At 33.5% G+C, this 26166-nt stretch overlaps 1 protein-coding gene across 3 annotated transcripts in view; it reads left to right on the plus strand.

The window, feature by feature from the left end:
- The first annotated feature begins 1004 nt into the window (after nucleotides 1–1004).
- Nucleotides 1005–26166, plus strand: part of LOC143230808 (uncharacterized) — a 116219-nt gene continuing 91057 nt past the window's right edge. The window contains exon 1 of one of the 3 annotated variants that reach the window (XM_076464972.1): nucleotides 1005–1412. In XM_076464972.1, the coding sequence (XP_076321087.1) occupies nucleotides 1338–1412 (75 nt within the window). In that variant the 5' untranslated portion in view covers nucleotides 1005–1337. The remainder of the gene's footprint in view (nucleotides 1413–26166) is intronic. The other 2 variants (XM_076464973.1, XM_076464971.1) reach the window with 2 other exon arrangements.

The raw sequence follows: 26166 nt of genomic DNA on the forward strand, positions 1-26166 counted from the left end.
CCTACTATTCGTTTTACTACGCAAATAAACATTGAATGGCAGAAGACACGTGAAAGCATGCAAACTGGTTCCGTAACAATAACTCTAAATATTATTTTATATAATTTATAAAATCTTGTGTATTTACCTACTATTCGTTTCACTACTAGGTCTGCAGAGAAACCTTCTTAAGGCATGTATGTTATTTTCATTTCTAAGCCAATTGAAGATCGAAAGATGACGGAATATAAAGTTTATCACGATACTTGGTTGTGAGAGTAGTTTGATTTTGGTTTTGCTTATTTATGAAATTCTTGCAAAGCTACACAAGCGCTATCTACTATACCATTTCCAGTTTTCAACTCATAGCCTAAAGGGAGGGTAGTTAGTTGGTCAATAGCACCTACCACCAACAATTTGACAACTCTAATCGCGTAGTAATATTTCAATCACAGTATTGTAACACCTCAAAGGGCGGAACGTGATGTTATATTTTGTAGGGCAATTGAACGCGAACCATAGATACTTAGATACATAGTTCAGTGGAGTAACCATTAGACCATGCTCGGTCCCTGTTAGATTAAGCGTCGAACAACGTTAATTATGATAAAGAATGCTATCAGTTTCTAAGAACAAATATTTAATTAATAAAATAATTAATTAATGAATAACGTTGGGTCATATTAATTACGTTACTTGGGCAATGACGTCAGTTGCACTTTTTAATCAGCTCTTTGAGCTTAGTCAACGTTTATAGCCATCTGTTCAGCTTTAAATTCGTAAAACGAAACATTTTACGTAATTTTATTGATAAAAAATAATCCATTGAAACATTGAGCGTTAAGATTACGCACTTTCAGTCATTTAAGGATTTAGCCATTTTCACATTACATCAGTTGAATGGCCCGGTAACACACGTCTGTGGTGTATCTTTCTTTTCGTTATTGTATACAAGTCTTGACATTTCTTTTACCATACGTCATCGACCAACACGTCAAAAAAGATGAGTGTAAGGTAACGTGTGCAAACATCTTTCATCCTGATGCTATGAAAACTACCTATCTTCGTACCGATTAAAGTTCAACGTAATACCGTATCAGCTGGATCACCACACTGGCATTTAATCCCCGGTTAATCCCATATCGATGTGATGAAAGCTTTGTAACAGTTGCGTACGAGAGTAACGAAGGTGATCGACCAGTGAGAACGTTAGAAACTGATATTTCCAAAGGTCTGTCACGCGGCAGCTGCTCTCGATACCAGTAACAAGCCGAGCTACCTGCAGAGGTAACGAGAGCTATGAACATTCTTGACAGATAGGGAAGTACGACTCGAGCTTGAGCTGATCCTATCAAACCATGGCTATAGTCACGTCCTGTTGTTGTGGCCAGTCGTTGAGGAACGGTAGTTTTGCTGCGGGGATTTATAGCTTGGTAAGTTAATAATATTCACGCATAAGATATGTTATCATAAACTACCAAATATTAAAACAAGAGTACCATAGAGAAACAAAACCAGTGACGTTAGGTTCCTCTGTTTATGCTAAGTCAAAATTTATAGTAGCAATATATTACATTTAATCTTTGGATTCTGCACTTCGTACCAAGGTCTCCCCGATGACCCAACGGCAAACCTCAGTGCTCATAACGCTAAACATTAAGTTTCGACACCTGCGGGGGGCAGAGCACAGAAGCGCATTGCGTGGCTTTGTGCTTAACATTGATAAAACGCATAACCATATAAAAGTGATGAAAGTAAATGACCCTTAAGACTGCTGTAAACTGAATCGATAACAAAAGAGTTTGACATTAAACTCAGGACTCATACAATGATCCTGTTTTTGTTACTCATTTCACTTTATTCCAAGTAATACTTAACCAACAGACTGTCAACAACCAGCAGTTACATATAGTAATTAAAAACAGAGCTTTGAAACATGTATATTTCCCTCTGTTAGCAATTTAATGTGTAAACTAAAGAACTATATTAGTGTGAAATGATTCAAATAATGTTTAATAAGCACTATTCTAGCCGAGCATAAAATGCTGTAAATGAAGTTTGATTATTTACGTAGACGGGACCGTATAGTCGTTCGACGAAGATAATTTAACCCTCAACAGCAAGTGAATCAACTCATCGGTTTTTTTAGGCACACATTTCTAAACTGCTCATGAATCCAAAGACTTATCATTACATAATCTCTAGTAACATACAAGTCACACACACGAAAATTATAAACTAAAATTACCACTAATACTAGAAATTTATCCCAGTAATTATAAATATGGTTTCCCATGTATTTTGCTATAAAAATGAACACTTTCATTGCATTTGTGTGTAGTTTCTTTATACAGATCGTTGTGACATGCAAAAATATGAACTGACTCATTTTGGGTTACACAAAATTCTGCGAGTTCAATACAAGACATTAATATTAACTTATGATGAAGAAGCCACAAACATACGTCAAAACTAAAAACATAAAGTAAAAAACATTTTTACTAAAAATGTGGTGATTAAAAATTGCTTCGAAACTGATGAAACAGCAGAATAGTAGGTGGATTTTGGAGGCACAAAAATGTGTTTTAGTTAAATTCTGTAACTTTCCTTAATCATTCAACATGGCTTCCCGTCATTCTTGATGGGCTTTTACACAAGTCATTATAGTGAAATAATAAACAAAATTAAATTAGAAATAATAAGAGCAAGTATGGTAAAAGTTTGACTTGTTTGACCGATACCCAAATGTGAACCTTGATAAATGTTATGCTTGGATCGGATATCATAGTAGATTTAGATTGTTCTTAAATCCATAAACTAAGTTAACATCGTGAAGTAATCTTTAAAATATTTCTTCAGATCATTATGGTGCGTTAACCCGAATTATACCAAAAATTTTATCGAAGTAATATTCATTTTCTAGTATTATAAAAGCTATTAAAAGTTCAGAACATATTGCCAGTCTTATTTTTTACACTAATTTTTTGTAGCACGTGTATTTTGAAACATTTTCACTGTAATTTCCAAATCTATTATATTCTATAAAACAAGAGTCAGGTAACAAAGTATTTCCGTAATTAGGTGTCACTTTAAATCCAAATAAATATAAAGAGAGTAATTATTTGTTTTTTTAAGTGAGAAATATATTTTATAACTTCCAATTAAAACTATTTCTTGCTAATGTCAGGCTGAAAGAAACATTCGTGTATGTCCACCTCTCCTGAAAAAAGCCATGTGGTTGAATGAAATTCATAAAAGTTGATTTTTCGAAATTGATGTACGCATGGGCGTACAATACGCATACGTAGCTACACCACTGAAAACTCCAATAAACATTTGTTTTTGATCTGTAAGCGGACTCTGTGAAAAACTATTTTTATGTGTATTTTTAAAGGAAATATGTAAATAAAACTTTAATTCAGTTTCCACTCAAGAACTACCATTACCATTGTTTGTATTTTTTAAAAAAAACATATATCTCTAAAACATCTTAAAGCCGACATTAAAAGAGATTAAAAACACCCATGATATATTAACAAAAACAACTTTCACGAATTATACGAAGTAGGAATTTAAAACTAATCAACGGAATTCAACAACAACAGATAAGGGCATTAAGAAGTTAATATATTGGTTGTACAATAACTTCATTGGTCAAAACGAGGGAAAAAAAAACAGACACATTAATTCTTAATTTGTAAAATACATTAAAACAGTAAACTATGGTGTTCACGTAGGAGTGTGTGTTTTTTCTTATAGCAAAGCCACATCAGGCTATCTGCTGAACCCACCGAAGGGAATCGAACTGCTGATTTTAGTGATGTAAATCAGTAGACATACCACTGTACCAGCGTGGGAATACTTACGTATGAATAAAATACTTAAGACTTTCTGCTTCATAAAATGATACTTGGACGTAGAATAATAATTTGTACCGATTTCCTGGAAGATGTGCAGCGGAAAGATGACTCACAACAACATTAGGTATGACAACTGAAAATTGGCTACTTAGGTGTAAAATTATGAGTTAAGGAATGCGTGACAGCTGAAAACATATCTCAACAATATTTTATCAGCATATGCTGGCGAAGTAAAACATTTTCCGTAAAGTATCTAGCTATAGATTGGTTACAGCAACCTATCTATGCCTTGATTCGTAAGTGAGAAAGGAGATTAGTGTCAGAGCTGGTACTTCAGCGCTTATGAATGCTCCTCCTTCCCAAAAACAAAGAAACACACGCACACATATACACACCAGTCCAGAAAATATAATATAATTACAACGTGATTACAGAAGATATATTTGAGATATTAAATAGATTACTTCAGGTTTTCTCACCAGAAATGTACTGTTGCTATGGTATCAAACAAAACTTCTCAGTGAAAGCAACAGTGATCCTTTATTCTAACGTAACTTCTTTATTATTTATGCCTGTAATAAAACAAGGACAGATTAACACGTGACGGCTTCAGCTTGTACAGTAACTATCTTCCGTATTTAGAGACATTCAGAAACAACATCGATCTATTTTATAGGTTTCGAAATAGATCATTCTGGAATTATGGACAGATAATGTCATTCCACTGATGAACTAGTTTACAGATTTTCCAATCTGTATGGAGAGATAATGTCATTCCACTGATGAACTAGTTTACAGATTTTCCAATCTGTATGGAGAGATAATGTCATTCCACTGATGAACTTGTTTACAGGTTGGAAATATAAACAGATAATGTCATACCACTGATGAACTAGTATACAGATTGAAATTATGGACAGATAATGTCATTCCACTGAAGAACTAGTTTACAGATTGGAATTATGGAGAGATAATGTCATTCCACTGATGAACTAGTTTACAGGTTGGAATTATAAACAAATAATGTCATACCACTGATGAACTAGTGTACAGATTGAAATTATGGACAGATAATGTCATTCCACTGAAGAACTAATTTACAGATTGGAATTATGGACAGATAATGTCATTCCACTGATGAACTAGCGTACAGATTGGAATTATGGACAGATAATGTCATTCCACTGATGAACTTGTTTACAGATTGGAATTATGGACAGATAATGTTATTCTACTGATGAACTAGTTTACAGGTTGGAATTATAAACAGATAATGTCATACCACTGATGAACTAGTATACAGATTGAAATTATGGACAGATAATGTCATTCCACTGAAGAACTAGTTTACAGATTGGAATTATGGAGAGATAATGTCATTCCACTGATGAACTAGTTTACAGGTTGCAATTATAAACAGATAATGTCATACCACTGATGAACTAGTATACAGATTGAAATTATGGACAGATAATGTCATTCCACTGAAGAACTAATTTACAGATTGGAATTATGGACAGATAATGTCATTCCACTGATGAACTAGTTTACAGATTGGAATCATGGAGAGATAATGTCATTCCACTGATGAAATAGTGTACAGTTTGGAATTATGAACAGATAATGTCATTACACTGAAGGACTAGTTTACAGATTGGAATTATGGACAGATAATGTCATACCACTGATGAACTAGTTTACAAATTGGAATCATGGACAGATGATGTCATTCTACTGACGAACTAACGTACAGACTGGAATTATGGACAGATAATGTCATTCCACTGATAAACTTGTTTACAGATTGGAATTAAAATCAGATAATGTCATAGCCCTGATGAACTAGATTACAGATTGGATTCATGGACAAATAATGTCATTTCACTGATGAACTAGTTTACAGATTGGAATTATGGAAAGATAATTTCATTCCACTGATGAAGTAGTTTATAGATTGGAATCATGGACAGATAATGTCATTCCACTGATGAACTATTTTACAGATTGGAATTATAAACAGATAATGTCATTCCACTGAAGAACTAGTTTACAGATTGGAATTATGGACTTATAATGTCATTCCAATGATGAACTACTTTACAGATGGAATTATGGACAGATAATGTCACTCCCCTGATGAACTAGATTACAGATTGGAATTATAAACAGATAATGTCATACCACTGATGAACTAGTTTACAGATTGGAATTATGGACAGATAATATCATTCCACTGATGAACTAGCGTACAGATTCGAATTATGGACAGATAATGTTATTCTACTGATGAACTAGTTTACAGATTGGAATTATTGACAGATAATGTCATTCCACTAATGAACTAGTTTACAGATTGGAATAATGGACAGATAATGTCATTCCCCTGATGATCTAGTTTACAGATTGGAATTATGGACAGATAATGTCATTTTAGTGAAGAACTAGTTTATAGATTGGAATTATGGACACATAATGTCATTCTTCTGATGAACTTGCTTACAGATTGGAATTATGGACAGATAATGTTATTCCACTGATGAACTAGTTTACAGATTGGAATTATGGACAGATAATGTCATTCCACTGATGAACTAGTTTACAGATTGGAATTATAAACAGATAATGTCATACCACTGATGAACTAGTTTACCGATTGGAATCATGGACAGATAATGTCATTCCACTGACGAACTAACGTACAGACTGGAATTATGGACAGATAATGTCATTCCCCTGACGAACTAGTTTACAAATTGGATTCATGGACAAATAATGTCATTCCACTGATGAACTAGTTTACAGATTGGAATTATGGACATATAATGTCATTTCACTGATGAACTAGTTTACAGATTGGAATTATGGACAGATAATGTCATTCCACTGATGAACTAGTTTATAGATTGGAATCATGGACAGATAATGTCATTCCACTGATGAACTATTTTACAGATTGGAATTATAAACAGATAATGTCATTCCACTGAAGAACTAGTTTACAGATTATAATTATGGACAGATAATGTCATTCCACTGATGAACTAGTGTACAGATTGGAATTATGGACAAATAATGTCGTTCCACTGATAAACTTGTATACAGATTGGAATTATAAAAGATAATGTCATACCACTGATGAACTAGTTTACAGATTGGAATTATGGACATATAATGTCATTTCAGTAAAGAACTAGTTTACAGATTGGAATTATGGACAAATAATGTCATTCCACTGATGAACTTGTTTACAGATTGGAATTATAAACAGATAATGTCATTCCACTGATGAACTAGTTTACAGATTGGAATTATGGACATATAATGTCATTTTACTGATGAACTAGTTTACAGATTGGAATACTGGACAGATAATGTCATTCCACTGATGAACTTGTTTACAGATTGGAATTATAAACAGATAATGTCATTCCACTGATGAACTAGTTTACAGATTGGAATCATGGAGAGATAATGTCATTCCACTGATGAACTAGTGTACAGTTTGGAATTATGAACAAATAATGTCATTCCACTGATGAACTTGTTTACAGATTGGAATTATAAACAGATAATGTTATACCACTGATGAACTAGTTTACAGATTGAAATTATGGACATATAATGTCATTTCACTGAAGAACTAGTTTACAGATAAAATTATGGACAGATAATGTCATTCCACTGATGAACTTGTTTACAGATTGGAATTATAAACAAATAATGTCATTCCACTAATGAATTAGTTTACATATTGGAATTATAGACAGATAATGTCATACCACTCATGAACTAGTTTACAGATTGGAATCATGGACAGATAATGTCATTTCACTGATGAACTAGTTTACAGATTGGAATTATGAACAAACAATGTCATTCCAATGATGAACTACTTTACAGATGGAATTACGGACAGATAATGTCATTCCCTTGATGAACTAGTTTACAGATTGGAATTATAAACAGATAATGTCATACCACTGATGAACTTGTTTACAGATTGGAATTATGGACAAATAATGTTATTCCACTGATGAACTAGTTTACAGAATGGAATTATGGACAGATAATGTCATTCCACTGATGAACTAGTTTATAGATTGGAATCATGGACAAATAATGTCATTCCACTGATGAACTAGTGTACAGATTGGAATTATGGACAGATAATGTCATACCACTGATGAACTTGTTTACAGATTGGAATTATAAACAGATAATGTTTCCACTGAAGAACTAGTTTACAGATTGGAATTATGGACAGATAATGTCATTCCACTGATGAACTAGTTTACAGATTGGAATCATGGACAGATAATGTCATTCCACTGATGAACTAGTGTACAGTTTGGAATTATGAACAAATAATGTCATTCCACTGATGAACTTGTTTACAGATTGGAATTATAAACAGATAATGTTATTCCACTGATGAACTAGTTTACAGATTGAAATTATGGACATATAATGTCATTTCACTGAAGAACTAGTTTACAGATAAAATTATGGACAGATAATGTCATTCCACTGATGAACTTGTTTACAGATTGGAATTATAAACAAATAATGTCATTCCACTAATGAATTAGTTTACATATTGGAATTATAAACAGATAATGTCATACCACTCATGAACTAGTTTACAGATTGGAATCATGGACAGATAATGTCATTTCACTGATGAACTAGTTTACAGATTGGAATTATGAACAAACAATGTCATTCCAATGATGAACTACTTTACAGATGGAATTACGGACAGATAATGTCATTCCCTTGATGAACTAGTTTACAGATTGGAATTATAAACAGATAATGTCATACCACTGATGAACTTGTTTACAGATTGGAATTATGGACAAATAATGTTATTCCACTGATGAACTAGTTTACAGATTGGAATTATGGACAGATAATGTCATTCCACTGATGAACTAGTTTATAGATTGGAATCATGGACAAATAATGTCATTCCACTGATGAACTAGTGTACAGATTGGAATTATGGACAGATAATGTCATACCACTGATGAACTAGTTTACAGATTGGAATCATGGACAGATAATGTCATTCCACTGAAGAACTTGTTTACAGATTGGAATTATAAACAGATAATGTCATACCACTGATAAACTAGTTTAGAGATTGGAATTATGGACAGATAATGTCATTCCACTGATGAACTAATTTATAGATTGGAATCATGGACAGATAATGTCATTCCCCTTATGAACCAGTTTACAGATTGGAATCATGGACAGATAATGTCATTCCACTGATGAACTAACGTACAGACTAGAATTATGGACAGATAATGTCATTCCACTGATGAACTTGTTTACAGATTGGAATTATTGACAGATAATGTTATTCCACTGATGAACTAGTTTACAGATTGAAATTATGGACAGATAATGTCATTCCACTGATGAACTAGTTTATATTTTGGAATCATGGACAAATAATGTCATTCCACTGATGAACTAGTTTACAGATTGGAATCATGGACAGATAATGTCATTCCACTGATGAACTAGTTTACAGATTGGAATTATGGACAGATAATGTCATTCCACTGATGAACTAGTTTACAGATTGGAATTATGGACAGATAATGTCATTCCACTGATGAACTAGTTTACAGATTGGAATTATGGACAGATAATGTCATTCCACTGATGAACTAGTTTACAGATTGGAATTATGGACAGATAATGTCATACCACTCATGAACTAGATTACAAATTGGAATCATGGACAGATAATGTCATTCCACTGAAGAACTTGTTTACAGATTGGAATTATAAACAGATAATGTCATACCACTGATAAACTAGTTTAGAGATTGGAATTATGGACAGATAATGTCATTCCACTGATGAACTAATTTATAGATTGGAATCATGGACAGATAATGTCATTCCCCTTATGAACTAGTTTACAGATTGGAATTATACACAGATAATGTCATACCACTGATGAACTAGTTTACAGATTGGAATCATGGACAGATAATGTCATTCCACTGATGAACTAACGTACAGAATGGAATTATGGACAGATAATGTCATTCCACTGATGAACTTGTTTACAGATTGGAATTATGGACAGATAATGTTATTCCACTGATGAACTAGTTTACAGATTGAAATTATGGACAGATAATGTCATTCCACTGATGAACTAGTTTATATTGAGGAATCATGGACAAATAATGTCATTCCACTGATGAACTAGTGTACAGATTGGAATCATGGACAGATAATGTTATTCCACTGATGAACTAGTGTACAGATTGGAATTATAGACAGATAATGTCATACCACTGATGAACTAGTTTACAGATTGGAATTATTAACAGATAATGTCATTCCACTGATGAACTGGTTTACAGAATGGAATTATGGACAGATAATGTCATACCACTCATGAACAAGTTTACAGATTAAAATTATGGACAAATAATATCATACCACTCATGAACTAGTTTACAGATCGGAATCATGGACAGATAATGTCATTCCACTGATGAACTATTTTACAGATGGAATTATTGACAGATAATGTCATTCCTTTGATGAACTAGTTTACAGATTGGAATTATAAACAGATAATGTCATAGCCCTGATGAACTAGTTTACAGATTGGATTCATGGACAGATTATGTCATTCCACTGATGAACTAGTGTACAGAGTGGAATTATGGACAGATAATGTCATTTCAATGATGAACTAGTTTACAGATTGGAATTATGGACATATAATGTCATTTCACTGATGAACTAGTTTACAGATTGGAATTATGGACAGATAATGTCATTCCATTGACGAACTAGTTTATAGAATGGAATCATGGACAGATAATGTCATTCCACTGATGAACTTGTTTACAGATTGCAATTATAAACAAATATTGTCATTCCACTGAAAAACTAGTTTACAGATTGGGATTATGGATAGATAATGTCATACCACTGATGAACTTGTTTACAGATTGGAATTATGGACAAATAATGTTATTCCACTGATGAACTAGTTTACAGATTGGAATTATGGACAGATAATGTCATACCACTGATGAACTAGTTTACAGATTGGAATCATGGACAGATAATGTCATTCCACTGAAGAACTTGTTTACAGATTGGAATTATAAACAGATAATGTCATACCACTGATAAACTAGTTTAGAGATTGGAATTATGGACAGATAATGTCATTCCACTGATGAACTAATTTATAGATTAGAATCATGGACAGATAATGTCATTCCCCTTATGAACCAGTTTACAGATTGGAATCATGGACAGATAATGTCATTCCACTGATGAACTAGTTTACAGATTGGAATTATGGACAGATAATGTCATTCCACTGATGAACTTGTTTACAGATTGGAATTATGGACAGATAATGTCATTCCACTGATGAACTAGTTTACAGATTGGAATTATGGACAGATAATGTCATTCCACTGATGAACTAGTTTATAGATTGGAATCATGGACAAATAATGTCATTCCACTGATGAACTAGTGTACAGATTGGAATGATGGACAGATAATGTTATTCCACTGATGAACTAGTGTACAGATTGGAATTATAGATAGATAATGTCATACCACTGATGAACTAGTTTACAGATTGGAATTATGGACAGATAATGTCATTCCACTGATGAACTAGTTTACAGATTGGAATTATGGACAGATAATGTCATTCCACTGATGAACTAGTTTATAGATTGGAATCATGGACAGATAATGTCATTCCACTGACAGATTGGAATGATATGGACAGATAATGTCATTCCACTGATGAACTAGTTTACAGATTGGAATTATGGACAGATAATGTCATTCCACTGATGAACTAGTTTACAGATTGGAATTATGGACAGATAATGTCATTCCACTGATGAACTAGTTTACAGATTGGAATTATGGACAGATAATGTCATTCCACTGATGAACTAGTTTACAGATTGGAATTATGGACAGATAATGTCATTCCACTGATGAACTAGTTTACAGATTGGAATTATGGACAGATAATGTCATTCCACTGATGAACTAGTTTACAGATTGGAATTATGGACAGATAATGTCATTCCACTGATGAACTAGTTTACAGATTGGAATTATGGACAGATAATGTCATTCCACTGATGAACTAGTGTACAGATTGGAATTATGGACAGATAATGTCATACCACTGATGAACTAGTTTACAGATTGGAATCATGGACAGATAATGTCATTCCACTGATGAACTAGTTTACAGATTGGAATTATGGACAGATAATGTCATTCCACTGATGAACTAGTTTACAGATTGGAATTATGGACAGATAATGTCATTCCACTGATGAACTAATTTATAGATTGGAATCATGGACAGATAATGTCATTCCCCTTATGAACCAGTTTACAGATTGGAATCATGGACAGATAATGTCATTCCACTGATGAACTAATGTACAGACTAGAATTATGGACAGATAATGTCATTCCACTGATGAACTTGTTTACAGATTGGAATTATTGACAGATAATGTTATTCCACTGATGAACTAGTTTACAGATTGAAATTATGGACAGATAATGTCATTCCACTGATGAACTAGTTTATATTTTGGAATCATGGACAAATAATGTCATTCCACTGATGAACTAGTGTACAGATTGGAATCATGGACAGATAATGTTATTCCACTGATGAACTAGTTTACAGATTGGAATTATAGACAGATAATGTCATACCACTGATGAACTAGTTTACAGATTGGAATTATGGACAGATAATGTCATACCACTGATGAACTAGTTTACAGATTGGAATCATGGACACATAATGTCATTCCACTGATGAACTAGTTTACAGATTGAAATTATGGACAGATAATGTCATACCACTCATGAACTAGATTACAAATTGGAATCATGGACAGATAATGTCATTCCACTGAAGAACTTGTTTACAGATTGGAATTATAAACAGATAATGTCATACCACTGATAAACTAGTTTAGAGATTGGAATTATGGACAGATAATGTCATTCCACTGATGAACTAGTTTACAGATTGGAATTATGGACAGATAATGTCATTCCACTGATGAACTAGTTTACAGATTGGAATTATGGACAGATAATGTCATTCCACTGATGAACTAGTTTACAGATTGAAATTATGGACAGATAATGTCATTCCACTGATGAACTAGTTTATATTTTGGAATCATGGACAAATAATGTCATTCCACTGATGAACTAGTGTACAGATTGGAATCATGGACAGATAATGTCATTCCACTGATGAACTAGTTTACAGATTGGAATTATGGACAGATAATGTCATACCACTGATGAACTAGTTTACAGATTGGAATTATGGACAGATAATGTCATTCCACTGATGAACTAGTTTACAGATTGGAATTATGGACAGATAATGTCATACCACTCATGAACAAGTTTACAGATTAAAATTATGGACAAATAATATCATACCACTCATGAACTAGTTTACAGATCGGAATCATGGACAGATAATGTCATTCCTCTGATGAACTATTTTACAGATGGAATTATTGACAGATAATGTCATTCCTTTGATGAACTAGTTTACAGATTGGAATTATGGACAGATAATGTCATTCCACTGATGAACTAGTTTACAGATTGGATTATGGACAGATTATGTCATTCCACTGATGAACTAGTGTACAGAGTGGAATTATGGACAGATAATGTCATTACAATGATGAACTAGTTTACAGATTGGAATTATGGACAGATAATGTCATTCCACTGATGAACTAATTTATAGATTGGAATCATGGACAGATAATGTCATTCCCCTTATGAACCAGTTTACAGATTGGAATCATGGACAGATAATGTCATTCCACTGATGAACTAACGTACAGACTAAAATAATGGACAGATAATGTCATTCCACTGATGAATTTGTTTACAGATTGGAATTATGGACAGATAATGTTATTCCACTGATGAACTAGTTTACAGATTGGAATTATGGACAGATAATGTCATTCCACTGATGAACTAGTTTATAGATTGGAATCATGGACAAATAATGTCATTCCACTGATGAACTAGTGTACAGATTGGAATGATGGACAGATAATGTTATTCCACTGATGAACTAGTGTACAGATTGGAATTATAGATAGATAATGTCATACCACTGATGAACTAGTTTACAGATTGGAATTATGGACAGATAATGTCATACCACTGATGAACTAGTTTACAGATTGGAATTATGGACAGATAATGTCATTCCACTGATGAACTAGTTTACAGATTGGAATTATGGACAGATAATGTCATACCACTGATGAACTAGTTTACAGATTGGAATTATGGACAGATAATGTCATTCCACTGATGAACTAGTTTACAGATTGGAATTATGGACAGATAATGTCATACCACTGATGAACTAGTTTACAGATTGGAATTATGGACAGATAATGTCATTCCACTGATGAACTAATTTATAGATTGGAATTATGGACAGATAATGTCATTCCACTTATGAACTAGTTTACAGATTGGAATTATGGACAGATAATGTCATTCCACTGATGAACTAGTTTACAGATTGGAATTATGGACAGATAATGTCATTCCACTGATGAACTAGTTTACAGATTGGAATCATGGACAGATAATGTCATTCCACTGATGAACTAGTTTACAGATTGGAATCATGGACAGATAATGTCATTCCACTGATGAACTAGTTTACAGATTGGAATTATGGACAGATAATGTCATTCCACTGATGAACTAGTTTAGAGATTGGAATTATGGACAGATAATGTCATTCCACTGATGAACTAGTTTACAGATTGGAATTATGGACAGATAATGTCATTCCACTGATGAACTAGTTTACAGATTGGAATTATGGACAGATAATGTCATTCCACTGATGAACTAGTTTACAGATTGGAATCATGGACAGATAATGTCATTCCACTGATGAACTATTTTACAGATGGAATTATTGACAGATAATGTCATTCCACTGATGAACTAGTTTACAGATTGGAATTATAAACAGATAATGTCATAGCCCTGATGAACTAGTTTACAGATTGGATTCATGGACAGATAATGTCATTCCACTGATGAACTAGTTTACAGATTGGAATTATGGACAGATAATGTCATTACAATGATGAACTAGTTTACAGATTGGAATTATGGACAGATAATGTCATTCCACTGATGAACTAATTTATAGATTGGAATCATGGACAGATAATGTCATTCCCCTTATGAACTAGTTTACAGATTGGAATCATGGACAGATAATGTCATTCCACTGATGAACTAGTTTACAGATTGGAATTATGGACAGATAATGTCATTCCACTGATGAACTAGTTTACAGATTGGAATTATGGACAGATAATGTCATTCCACTGATGAACTAGTTTACAGATTGGAATTATGGACAGATAATGTCATTCCACTGATGAACTAGTTTATAGATTGGAATCATGGACAGATAATGTCATTCCACTGATGAACTAGTTTACAGATTGGAATTATGATGGACAGATAATGTTATTCCACTGATGAACTAGTGTACAGATTGGAATTATAGATAGATAATGTCATACCACTGATGAACTAGTTTACAGATTGGAATTATGGACAGATAATGTCATACCACTGATGAACTAGTTTACAGATTGGAATCATGGACACATAATGTCATTCCACTGATGAACTAGTTTACAGATTGAAATTATGGACAGATAATGTCATTCCACTCATGAACTAGTTTACAGATTGGAATCATGGACAGATAATGTCATTCCACTGATGAACTAGTTTACAGATTGGAATTATGGACAGATAATGTCATTCCACTGATGAACTAGTTTACAGATTGGAATTATGGACAGATAATGTCATTCCACTGATGAACTAGTTTACAGATTGGAATCATGGACAGATAATGTCATTCCACTGATGAACTAGTTTACAGATTGGAATTATGGACAGATAATGTCATACCACTGATGAACTAGTTTACAGATTGGAATCATGGACAGATAATGTCATTCCACTGATGAACTAGTTTACAGATTGGAATTATGGACAGATAATGTCATTCCACTGATGAACTTGTTTACAGATTGGAATTATGGACAGATAATGTCATTCCACTGATGAACTAGTTTACAGATTGGAATTATGGACAGATAATGTCATTTCACTGATGAACTAGTTTACAGATTGAATTATGGACAGATAATGTCATTCCACTGATGAACTAGTTTACAGATTGGAATTATGGACAGATAATGTCATTCCACTGATGAACTAGTTTACAGATTGGAATTATGGACAGATAATGTCATTCCACTGATGAACTAGTTTACAGATTGGAATCATGGACAGATAATGTCATTCCACTGATGAACTAGTTTACAGATTGGAATTATGGACAGATAATGTCATTCCACTGATGAACTAGTTTACAGATTGGAATTATGGACAGATAATGTCATTCCACTGATGAACTAGTTTACAGATTGGAATCATGGACAGATAATGTCATTCCACTGATGAACTAGTTTACAGATTGGAATTATGGACAGATAATGTCATTCCACTGATGAACTAGTTTACAGATACAATTATGGACAGATAATGTCATTCCACTGATGAACTAGTTTACAGATTGGAATTATGGACAGATAATGTCATTCCACTGATGAACTAGTTTACAGATTGGAATTATGGACAGATAATGTCATTCCACTGATGAACTAGTTTACAGATTGGAATCATGGACAGATAATGTCATTCCACTGATGAACTAGTTTACAGATTGAAATTATGGACAGATAATGTCATACCACTCATGATGAACTAGTTTACAGATTGGAATCATGGACAGATAATGTCATTCCACTGATGAACTTGTTTACAGATTGGAATTATAACAGATAATGTCATTCCACTGATGAACTAGTTTACAGATTGATTGGAATTATGGACAGATAATGTCATTCCACTGATGAACTAGTTTACAGATTGGAATCATGGACAGATAATGTCATTCCACTGATGAACTAGTTTACAGATTGGAATTATGGACATAATGTCATTCCACTGATGAACTAGTTTACAGATTGGAATCATGGACAGATAATGTCATTCCACTGATGAACTAGTTTACAGATTGGAATTATGGACAGATAATGTCATTCCACTGATGAACTTGTTTACAGATTGGAATTATGGACAGATAATGTTATTCCACTGATGAAGTAGTTTACAGATTGGAATTATGGACAGATAATGTCATTCCACTGATGAACTAGTTTATATTTTGGAATCATGGACAAATAATGTCATTCCACTGATGAACTAGTTTACAGATTGGAATCATGGACAGATAATGTCATTCCACTGATGAACTAGTGTACAGATTGGAATTATGGACAGATAATGTCATACCACTGATGAACTAGTTTACAGATTGGAATTATGGACATATAATGTCATTCCACTGATGAACTAGTTTACAGATTGGAATGGAATTATGGACAGACAATGTCATTCCACTGATGAACTAGTTTACAGATTGGAAAATTATGGACAGATAATGTCATACCACTCATGAACTAGTTTACAGATTGGAATCATGGACAGATAATGTCATTCCACTGATGAACTAGTTTACAGATGGAATTATGGACAGATAATGTCATTCCTTTGATGAACTAGTTTACAGATTGGAATTATGGACAGATAATGTCATTCCACTGATGAACTAGTTTACAGATTGGAATCATGGACAGATAATGTCATTCCACTGATGAACTAGTTTACAGATTGGAATTATGGACAGATAATGTCATTCCACTGATGAACTAGTTTACAGATTGGAATTATGGACAGATAATGTCATTCCACTGATGAACTAGTTTACAGATTGGAATCATGGACAGATAATGTCATTCCACTGATGAACTAGTGTACGGATTGGAATTATGGACAGATAATGTCATTCCACTGATGAACTTCAGATTGGAATTATGGACAGATAATGTCATTCCACTGATGAACTAGTTTACAGATTGGAATTATGGACAGATAATGTCATTCCACTGATGAACTAGTTTACAGATTGGAATTATGGACAGATAATGTCATTCCACTGATGAACTAGTTTATAGATTGGAATCATGGACAGATAATGTCATTCCACTGATGAACTAGTTTACAGATTGGAATTATGGACAGATAATGTCATTCCACTGATGAACTAGTTTACAGATTGGAATTATGGACAGATAATGTCATTCCACTGATGAACTAGTTTACAGATTGGAATTATGGACAGATAATGTCATTCCACTGATGAACTAGTTTACAGATTGGAATTATGGACAGATAATGTCATTCCACTGATGAACTAGTTTACAGATTGGAATCATGGACAGATAATGTCATTCCACTGATGAACTAGTTTACAGATTGGAATCATGGACAGATAATGTCATTCCACTGATGAACTAGTGTACAGATTGGAATTATGGACAGATAATGTCATTCCACTGATGAACTAGTTTACAGATTGGAATTATGGACAGATAATGTCATTCCACTGATGAACTAGTTTACAGATTGGAATTATGGACAGATAATGTCATTCCACTGATGAACTAGTTTATATTTTGGAATCATGGACAAATAATGTCATTCCACTGATGAACTAGTTTACAGATTGGAATCATGGACAGATAATGTCATTCCACTGATGAACTAGTTTACAGATGGAATTATGGACAGATAATGTCATTCCACTGATGAACTAGTTTACAGATTGGAATTATGGACAGATAATGTCATTCCCTGATGAACTAGTTTACAGATTGGAATTATGGACAGATAATGTCATTCCACTGATGAACTAGTTTACAGATTGGAATTATGGACAGATAATGTCATTCCACTGATGAACTAGTTTACAGATTGGAATTATGGACAGATAATGTCATTTCACTGATGAACTAGTTTACAGATTGGAATTATGGACAGATAATGTCATTCCACTGATGAACTAGTTTATAGATTGGAATCATGGACAGATAATGTCATTCCACTGATGAACTAGTTTACAGATTGGAATTATGGACAAATAATGTCATTCCACTGATGAACTAGTTTACAGATTGGAATTATGGACAGATAATGTCATTCCACTGATGAACTAGTTTACAGATTGGAATTATGGACAGATAATGTCATTCCACTGATGAACTAGTTTACAGATTGGAATTATGGACAGATAATGTCATTCCACTGATGAACTAGTTTACAGATTGGAATCATGGACAGATAATGTCATTCCACTGATGAACTTGTTTACAGATTGGAATTATGGACAGATAATGTCATTCCACTGATGAACTAGTTTACAGATTGGAATTATGGACAGATAATGTCATTCCACTGATGAACTAGTTTACAGATTGGAATTATGGACAGATAATGTCATTCCACTGATGAACTAGTTTACAGATTGGAATTATGGACAGATAATGTCATTCCACTGATGAACTAGTTTACAGATTGGAATTATGGACAGATAATGTCATTCCACTGATGAACTAGTTTACAGATTGGAATTATGGACAGATAATGTCATTCCACTGATGAACTAGTTTACAGATTGGAATTATGGACAGATAATGTCATTCCACTGATGAACTAGTTTACAGATTGGAATTATGGACAGATAATGTCATTCCACTGATGAACTAGTTTACAGATTGGAATTATGGACAGATAATGTCATTCCACTGATGAACTAGTTTACAGATTGGAATTATGGACAGATAATGTCATTCCACTGATGAACTAGTTTACAGATTGGAATCATGGACAGATAATGTCATTCCACTGATGAACTAGTTTACAGATTGGAATCATGGACAGATAATGTCATTCCACTGATGAACTAGTTTACAGATTGGAATTATGGACAGATAATGTCATTCCACTGATGAACTAGTTTACAGATTGGAATTATGGACAGATAATGTCATTCCACTGATGAACTAGTTTACAGATTGGAATTATGGACAGATAATGTCATTCCACTGATGAACTAGTTTACAGATTGGAATTATGGACAGATAATGTCATTCCACTGATGAACTAGTTTACAGATTGGAATTATGGACAGATAATGTCATTCCACTGATGAACTAGTTTACAGATTGGAATTATGGACAGATAATGTCATTCCACTGATGAACTAGTTTACAGATTGGAATTATGGACAGATAATGTCATTCCACTGATGAACTAGTTTACAGATTGGAATCATGGACAGATAATGTCATTCCACTGATGAACTAGTTTACAGATTGGAATTATGGACAGATAATGTCATTCCACTGATGAACTAGTTTACAGATTGGAATTATGGACAGATAATGTCATACCACTGATGAACTAGTTTACAGATTGGAATTATGGACAGATAATGTCATTCCACTGATGAACTTGTTTACAGATTGGAATTATGGACAGATAATGTTATTCCACTGATGAACTAGTTTACAGATTGGAATTATGGACAGATAATGTCATTCCACTGATGAACTAGTTTACAGATTGGAATCATGGACAGATAATGTCATTCCACTGATGAACTAGTTTACAGATTGGAATTATGGACAGATAATGTCATTCCACTGATGAACTAGTTTACAGATTGGAATTATGGACAGATAATGTCATTCCACTGATGAACTAGTTTACAGATTGGAATTATGGACAGATAATGTCATTCCACTGATGATCTAGTTTACAGATTGGAATTATGGACAGATAATGTCATTCCACTGATGAACTAGTTTACAGATTGGAATTATGGACAGATAATGTCATTCCACTGATGAACTAGTTTACAGATTGGAATCATGGACAGATAATGTCATATCACTGATGAACTATTTTACAGATTGAAATTATGGACAACTAATGTCATTCCACAGATGAACTAGTGTAGAGATTGGAATTATGGACAGATAATGTCATTCCACTGATGAACTAGTTTACAGATTGGAATTATGGACAGATAATGTCATTCCACTGATGAACTAGTTTACAGATTGGAATTATGGACAGATAATGTCATTCCACTGATGAACTAGTTTACAGATTGGAATTATGGACAGATAATGTCATTTCACTGATGAACTAGTTTACAGATTGGAATTATGGACAGATAATGTCATTCCACTGATGAACTAGTTTATAGATTGGAATCATGGACAGATAATGTCATTCCACTGATGAACTAGTTTACAGATTGGAATTATGGACAGATAATGTCATTCCACTGATGAACTAGTTTACAGATTGGAATTATGGACAGATAATGTCATTCCACTGATGAACTAGTTTACAGATTGGAATTATGGACAGATAATGTCATTCCACTGATGAACTAGTTTACAGATTGGAATTATGGACAGATAATGTCATTCCACTGATGAACTAGTTTACAGATTGGAATTATGGACAGATAATGTCATTCCACTGATGAACTAGTTTACAGATTGGAATTATGGACAGATAATGTCATTCCACTGATGAACTAGTTTACAGATTGGAATTATGGACAGATAATGTCATTCCACTGATGAACTAGTTTACAGATTGGAATTATGGACAGATAATGTCATTCCACTGATGAACTAGTTTACAGATTGGAATTATGGACAGATAATGTCATTCCACTGATGAACTAGTTTACAGATTGGAATTATGGACAGATAATGTCATTCCACTGATGAACTAGTTTACAGATTGGAATTATGGACAGATAATGTCATTCCACTGATGAACTAGTTTACAGATTGGAATTATGGACAGATAATGTCATTCCACTGATGAACTAGTTTACAGATTGGAATTATGGACAGATAATGTCATTCCACTGATGAACTAGTTTACAGATTGGAATTATGGACAGATAATGTCATTCCACTGATGAACTAGTTTACAGATTGGAATTATGGACAGATAATGTCATTCCACTGATGAACTAGTTTACAGATTGGAATTATGGACAGATAATGTCATTCCACTGATGAACTAGTTTACAGATTGGAATTATGGACAGATAATGTCATTCCACTGATGAACTAGTTTACAGATTGGAATTATGGACAGATAATGTCATTCCACTGATGAACTAGTTTACAGATTGGAATTATGGACAGATAATGTCATTCCACTGATGAACTAGTTTACAGATTGGAATTATGGACAGATAATGTCATTCCACTGATGAACTAGTTTACAGATTGGAATTATGGACAGATAATGTCATTCCACTGATGAACTAGTTTACAGATTGGAATTATGGACAGATAATGTCATTCCACTGATGAACTAGTTTACAGATTGGAATTATGGACAGATAATGTCATTCCACTGATGAACTAGTTTACAGATTGGAATTATGGACAGATAATGTCATTCCACTGATGAACTAGTTTACAGATTGGAATTATGGACAGATAATGTCATTCCACTGATGAACTAGTTTACAGATTGGAATTATGGACAGATAATGTCATTCCACTGATGAACTAGTTTACAGATTGGAATTATGGACAGATAATGTCATTCCACTGATGAACTAGTTTACAGATTGGAATTATGGACAGATAATGTCATTCCACTGATGAACTAGTTTACAGATTGGAATTATGGACAGATAATGTCATTCCACTGATGAACTAGTTTACAGATTGGAATTATGGACAGATAATGTCATTCCACTGATGAACTAGTTTACAGATTGGAATTATGGACAGATAATGTCATTCCACTGATGAACTAGTTTACAGATTGGAATTATGGACAGATAATGTCATTCCACTGATGAACTAGTTTACAGATTGGAATTATGGACAGATAATGTCATTCCACTGATGAACTAGTTTACAGATTGGAATTATGGACAGATAATGTCATTCCACTGATGAACTAGTTTACAGATTGGAATTATGGACAGATAATGTCATTCCACTGATGAACTAGTTTACAGATTGGAATTATGGACAGATAATGTCATTCCACTGATGAACTAGTTTACAGATTGGAATTATGGACAGATAATGTCATTCCACTGATGAACTAGTTTACAGATTGGAATTATGGACAGATAATGTCATTCCACTGATGAACTAGTTTACAGATTGGAATTATGGACAGATAATGTCATTCCACTGATGAACTAGTTTACAGATTGGAATTATGGACAGATAATGTCATTCCACTGATGAACTAGTTTACAGATTGGAATTATGGACAGATAATGTCATTCCACTGATGAACTAGTTTACAGATTGGAATTATGGACAGATAATGTCATTCCACTGATGAACTAGTTTACAGATTGGAATTATGGACAGATAATGTCATTCCACTGATGAACTAGTTTACAGATTGGAATTATGGACAGATAATGTCATTCCACTGATGAACTAGTTTACAGATTGGAATTATGGACAGATAATGTCATTCCACTGATGAACTAGTTTACAGATTGGAATTATGGACAGATAATGTCATTCCACTGATGAACTAGTTTACAGATTGGAATTATGGACAGATAATGTCATTCCACTGATGAACTAGTTTACAGATTGGAATTATGGACAGATAATGTCATTCCACTGATGAACTAGTTTACAGATTGGAATTATGGACAGATAATGTCATTCCACTGATGAACTAGTTTACAGATTGGAATTATGGACAGATAATGTCATTCCACTGATGAACTAGTTTACAGATTGGAATTATGGACAGATAATGTCATTCCACTGATGAACTAGTTTACAGATTGGAATTATGGACAGATAATGTCATTCCACTGATGAACTAGTTTACAGATTGGAATCATGGACAGATAATGTCATTCCACTGATGAACTAGTTTACAGATTGGAATTATGGACAGATAATGTCATTCCACTGATGAACTAGTTTACAGATTGGAATTATGGACAGATAATGTCATTCCACTGATGAACTAGTTTACAGATTGGAATTATGGACAGATAATGTCATTCCACTGATGAACTAGTTTACAGATTGGAATTATGGACAGATAATGTCATTCCACTGATGAACTAGTTTACAGATTGGAATTATGGACAGATAATGTCATTCCACTGATGAACTAGTTTACAGATTGGAATTATGGACAGATAATGTCATTCCACTGATGAACTAGTTTACAGATTGGAATCATGGACAGATAATGTCATTCCACTGATGAACTAGTTTACAGATTGGAATTATGGACAGATAATGTCATTCCACTGATGAACTAGTTTACAGATTGGAATTATGGACAGATAATGTCATTCCACTGATGAACTAGTTTACAGATTGGAATTATGGACAGATAATGTCATTCCACTGATGAACTAGTTTACAGATTGGAATTATGGACAGATAATGTCATTCCACTGATGAACTAGTTTACAGATTGGAATTATGGACAGATAATGTCATTCCACTGATGAACTAGTTTACAGATTGGAATTATGGACAGATAATGTCATTCCACTGATGAACTAGTTTACAGATTGGAATTATGGACAGATAATGTCATTCCACTGATGAACTAGTTTACAGATTGGAATTATGGACAGATAATGTCATTCCACTGATGAACTAGTTTACAGATTGGAATTATGGACAGATAATGTCATTCCACTGATGAACTAGTTTACAGATTGGAATTATGGACAGATAATGTCATTCCACTGATGAACTAGTTTACAGATTGGAATTATGGACAGATAATGTCATTCCACTGATGAACTAGTTTACAGATTGGAATTATGGACAGATAATGTCATTCCACTGATGAACTAGTTTACAGATTGGAATTATGGACAGATAATGTCATTCCACTGATGAACTAGTTTACAGATTGGAATTATGGACAGATAATGTCATTCCACTGATGAACTAGTTTACAGATTGGAATTATGGACAGATAATGTCATTCCACTGATGAACTAGTTTACAGATTGGAATTATGGACAGATAATGTCATTCCACTGATGAACTAGTTTACAGATTGGAATTATGGACAGATAATGTCATTCCACTGATGAACTAGTTTACAGATTGGAATTATGGACAGATAATGTCATTCCACTGATGAACTAGTTTACAGATTGGAATTATGGACAGATAATGTCATTCCACTGATGAACTAGTTTACAGATTGGAATTATGGACAGATAATGTCATTCCACTGATGAACTAGTTTACAGATTGGAATTATGGACAGATAATGTCATTCCACTGATGAACTAGTTTACAGATTGGAATTATGGACAGATAATGTCATTCCACTGATGAACTAGTTTACAGATTGGAATTATGGACAGATAATGTCATTCCACTGATGAACTAGTTTACAGATTGGAATTATGGACAGATAATGTCATTCCACTGATGAACTAGTTTACAGATTGGAATTATGGACAGATAATGTCATTCCACTGATGAACTAGTTTACAGATTGGAATTATGGACAGATAATGTCATTCCACTGATGAACTAGTTTACAGATTGGAATTATGGACAGATAATGTCATTCCACTGATGAACTAGTTTACAGATTGGAATTATGGACAGATAATGTCATTCCACTGATGAACTAGTTTACAGATTGGAATTATGGACAGATAATGTCATTCCACTGATGAACTAGTTTACAGATTGGAATTATGGACAGATAATGTCATTCCACTGATGAACTAGTTTACAGATTGGAATTATGGACAGATAATGTCATTCCACTGATGAACTAGTTTACAGATTGGAATTATGGACAGATAATGTCATTCCACTGATGAACTAGTTTACAGATTGGAATTATGGACAGATAATGTCATTCCACTGATGAACTAGTTTACAGATTGGAATTATGGACAGATAATGTCATTCCACTGATGAACTAGTTTACAGATTGGAATTATGGACAGATAATGTCATTCCACTGATGAACTAGTTTACAGATTGGAATTATGGACAGATAATGTCATTCCACTGATGAACTAGTTTACAGATTGGAATTATGGACAGATAATGTCATTCCACTGATGAACTAGTTTACAGATTGGAATTATGGACAGATAATGTCATTCCACTGATGAACTAGTTTACAGATTGGAATTATGGACAGATAATGTCATTCCACTGATGAACTA

Source organism: Tachypleus tridentatus, chromosome 10, assembly GCF_004210375.1.
Source record: "Tachypleus tridentatus isolate NWPU-2018 chromosome 10, ASM421037v1, whole genome shotgun sequence".
Classification (NCBI taxonomy): domain Eukaryota; kingdom Metazoa; phylum Arthropoda; class Merostomata; order Xiphosura; family Limulidae; genus Tachypleus; species Tachypleus tridentatus.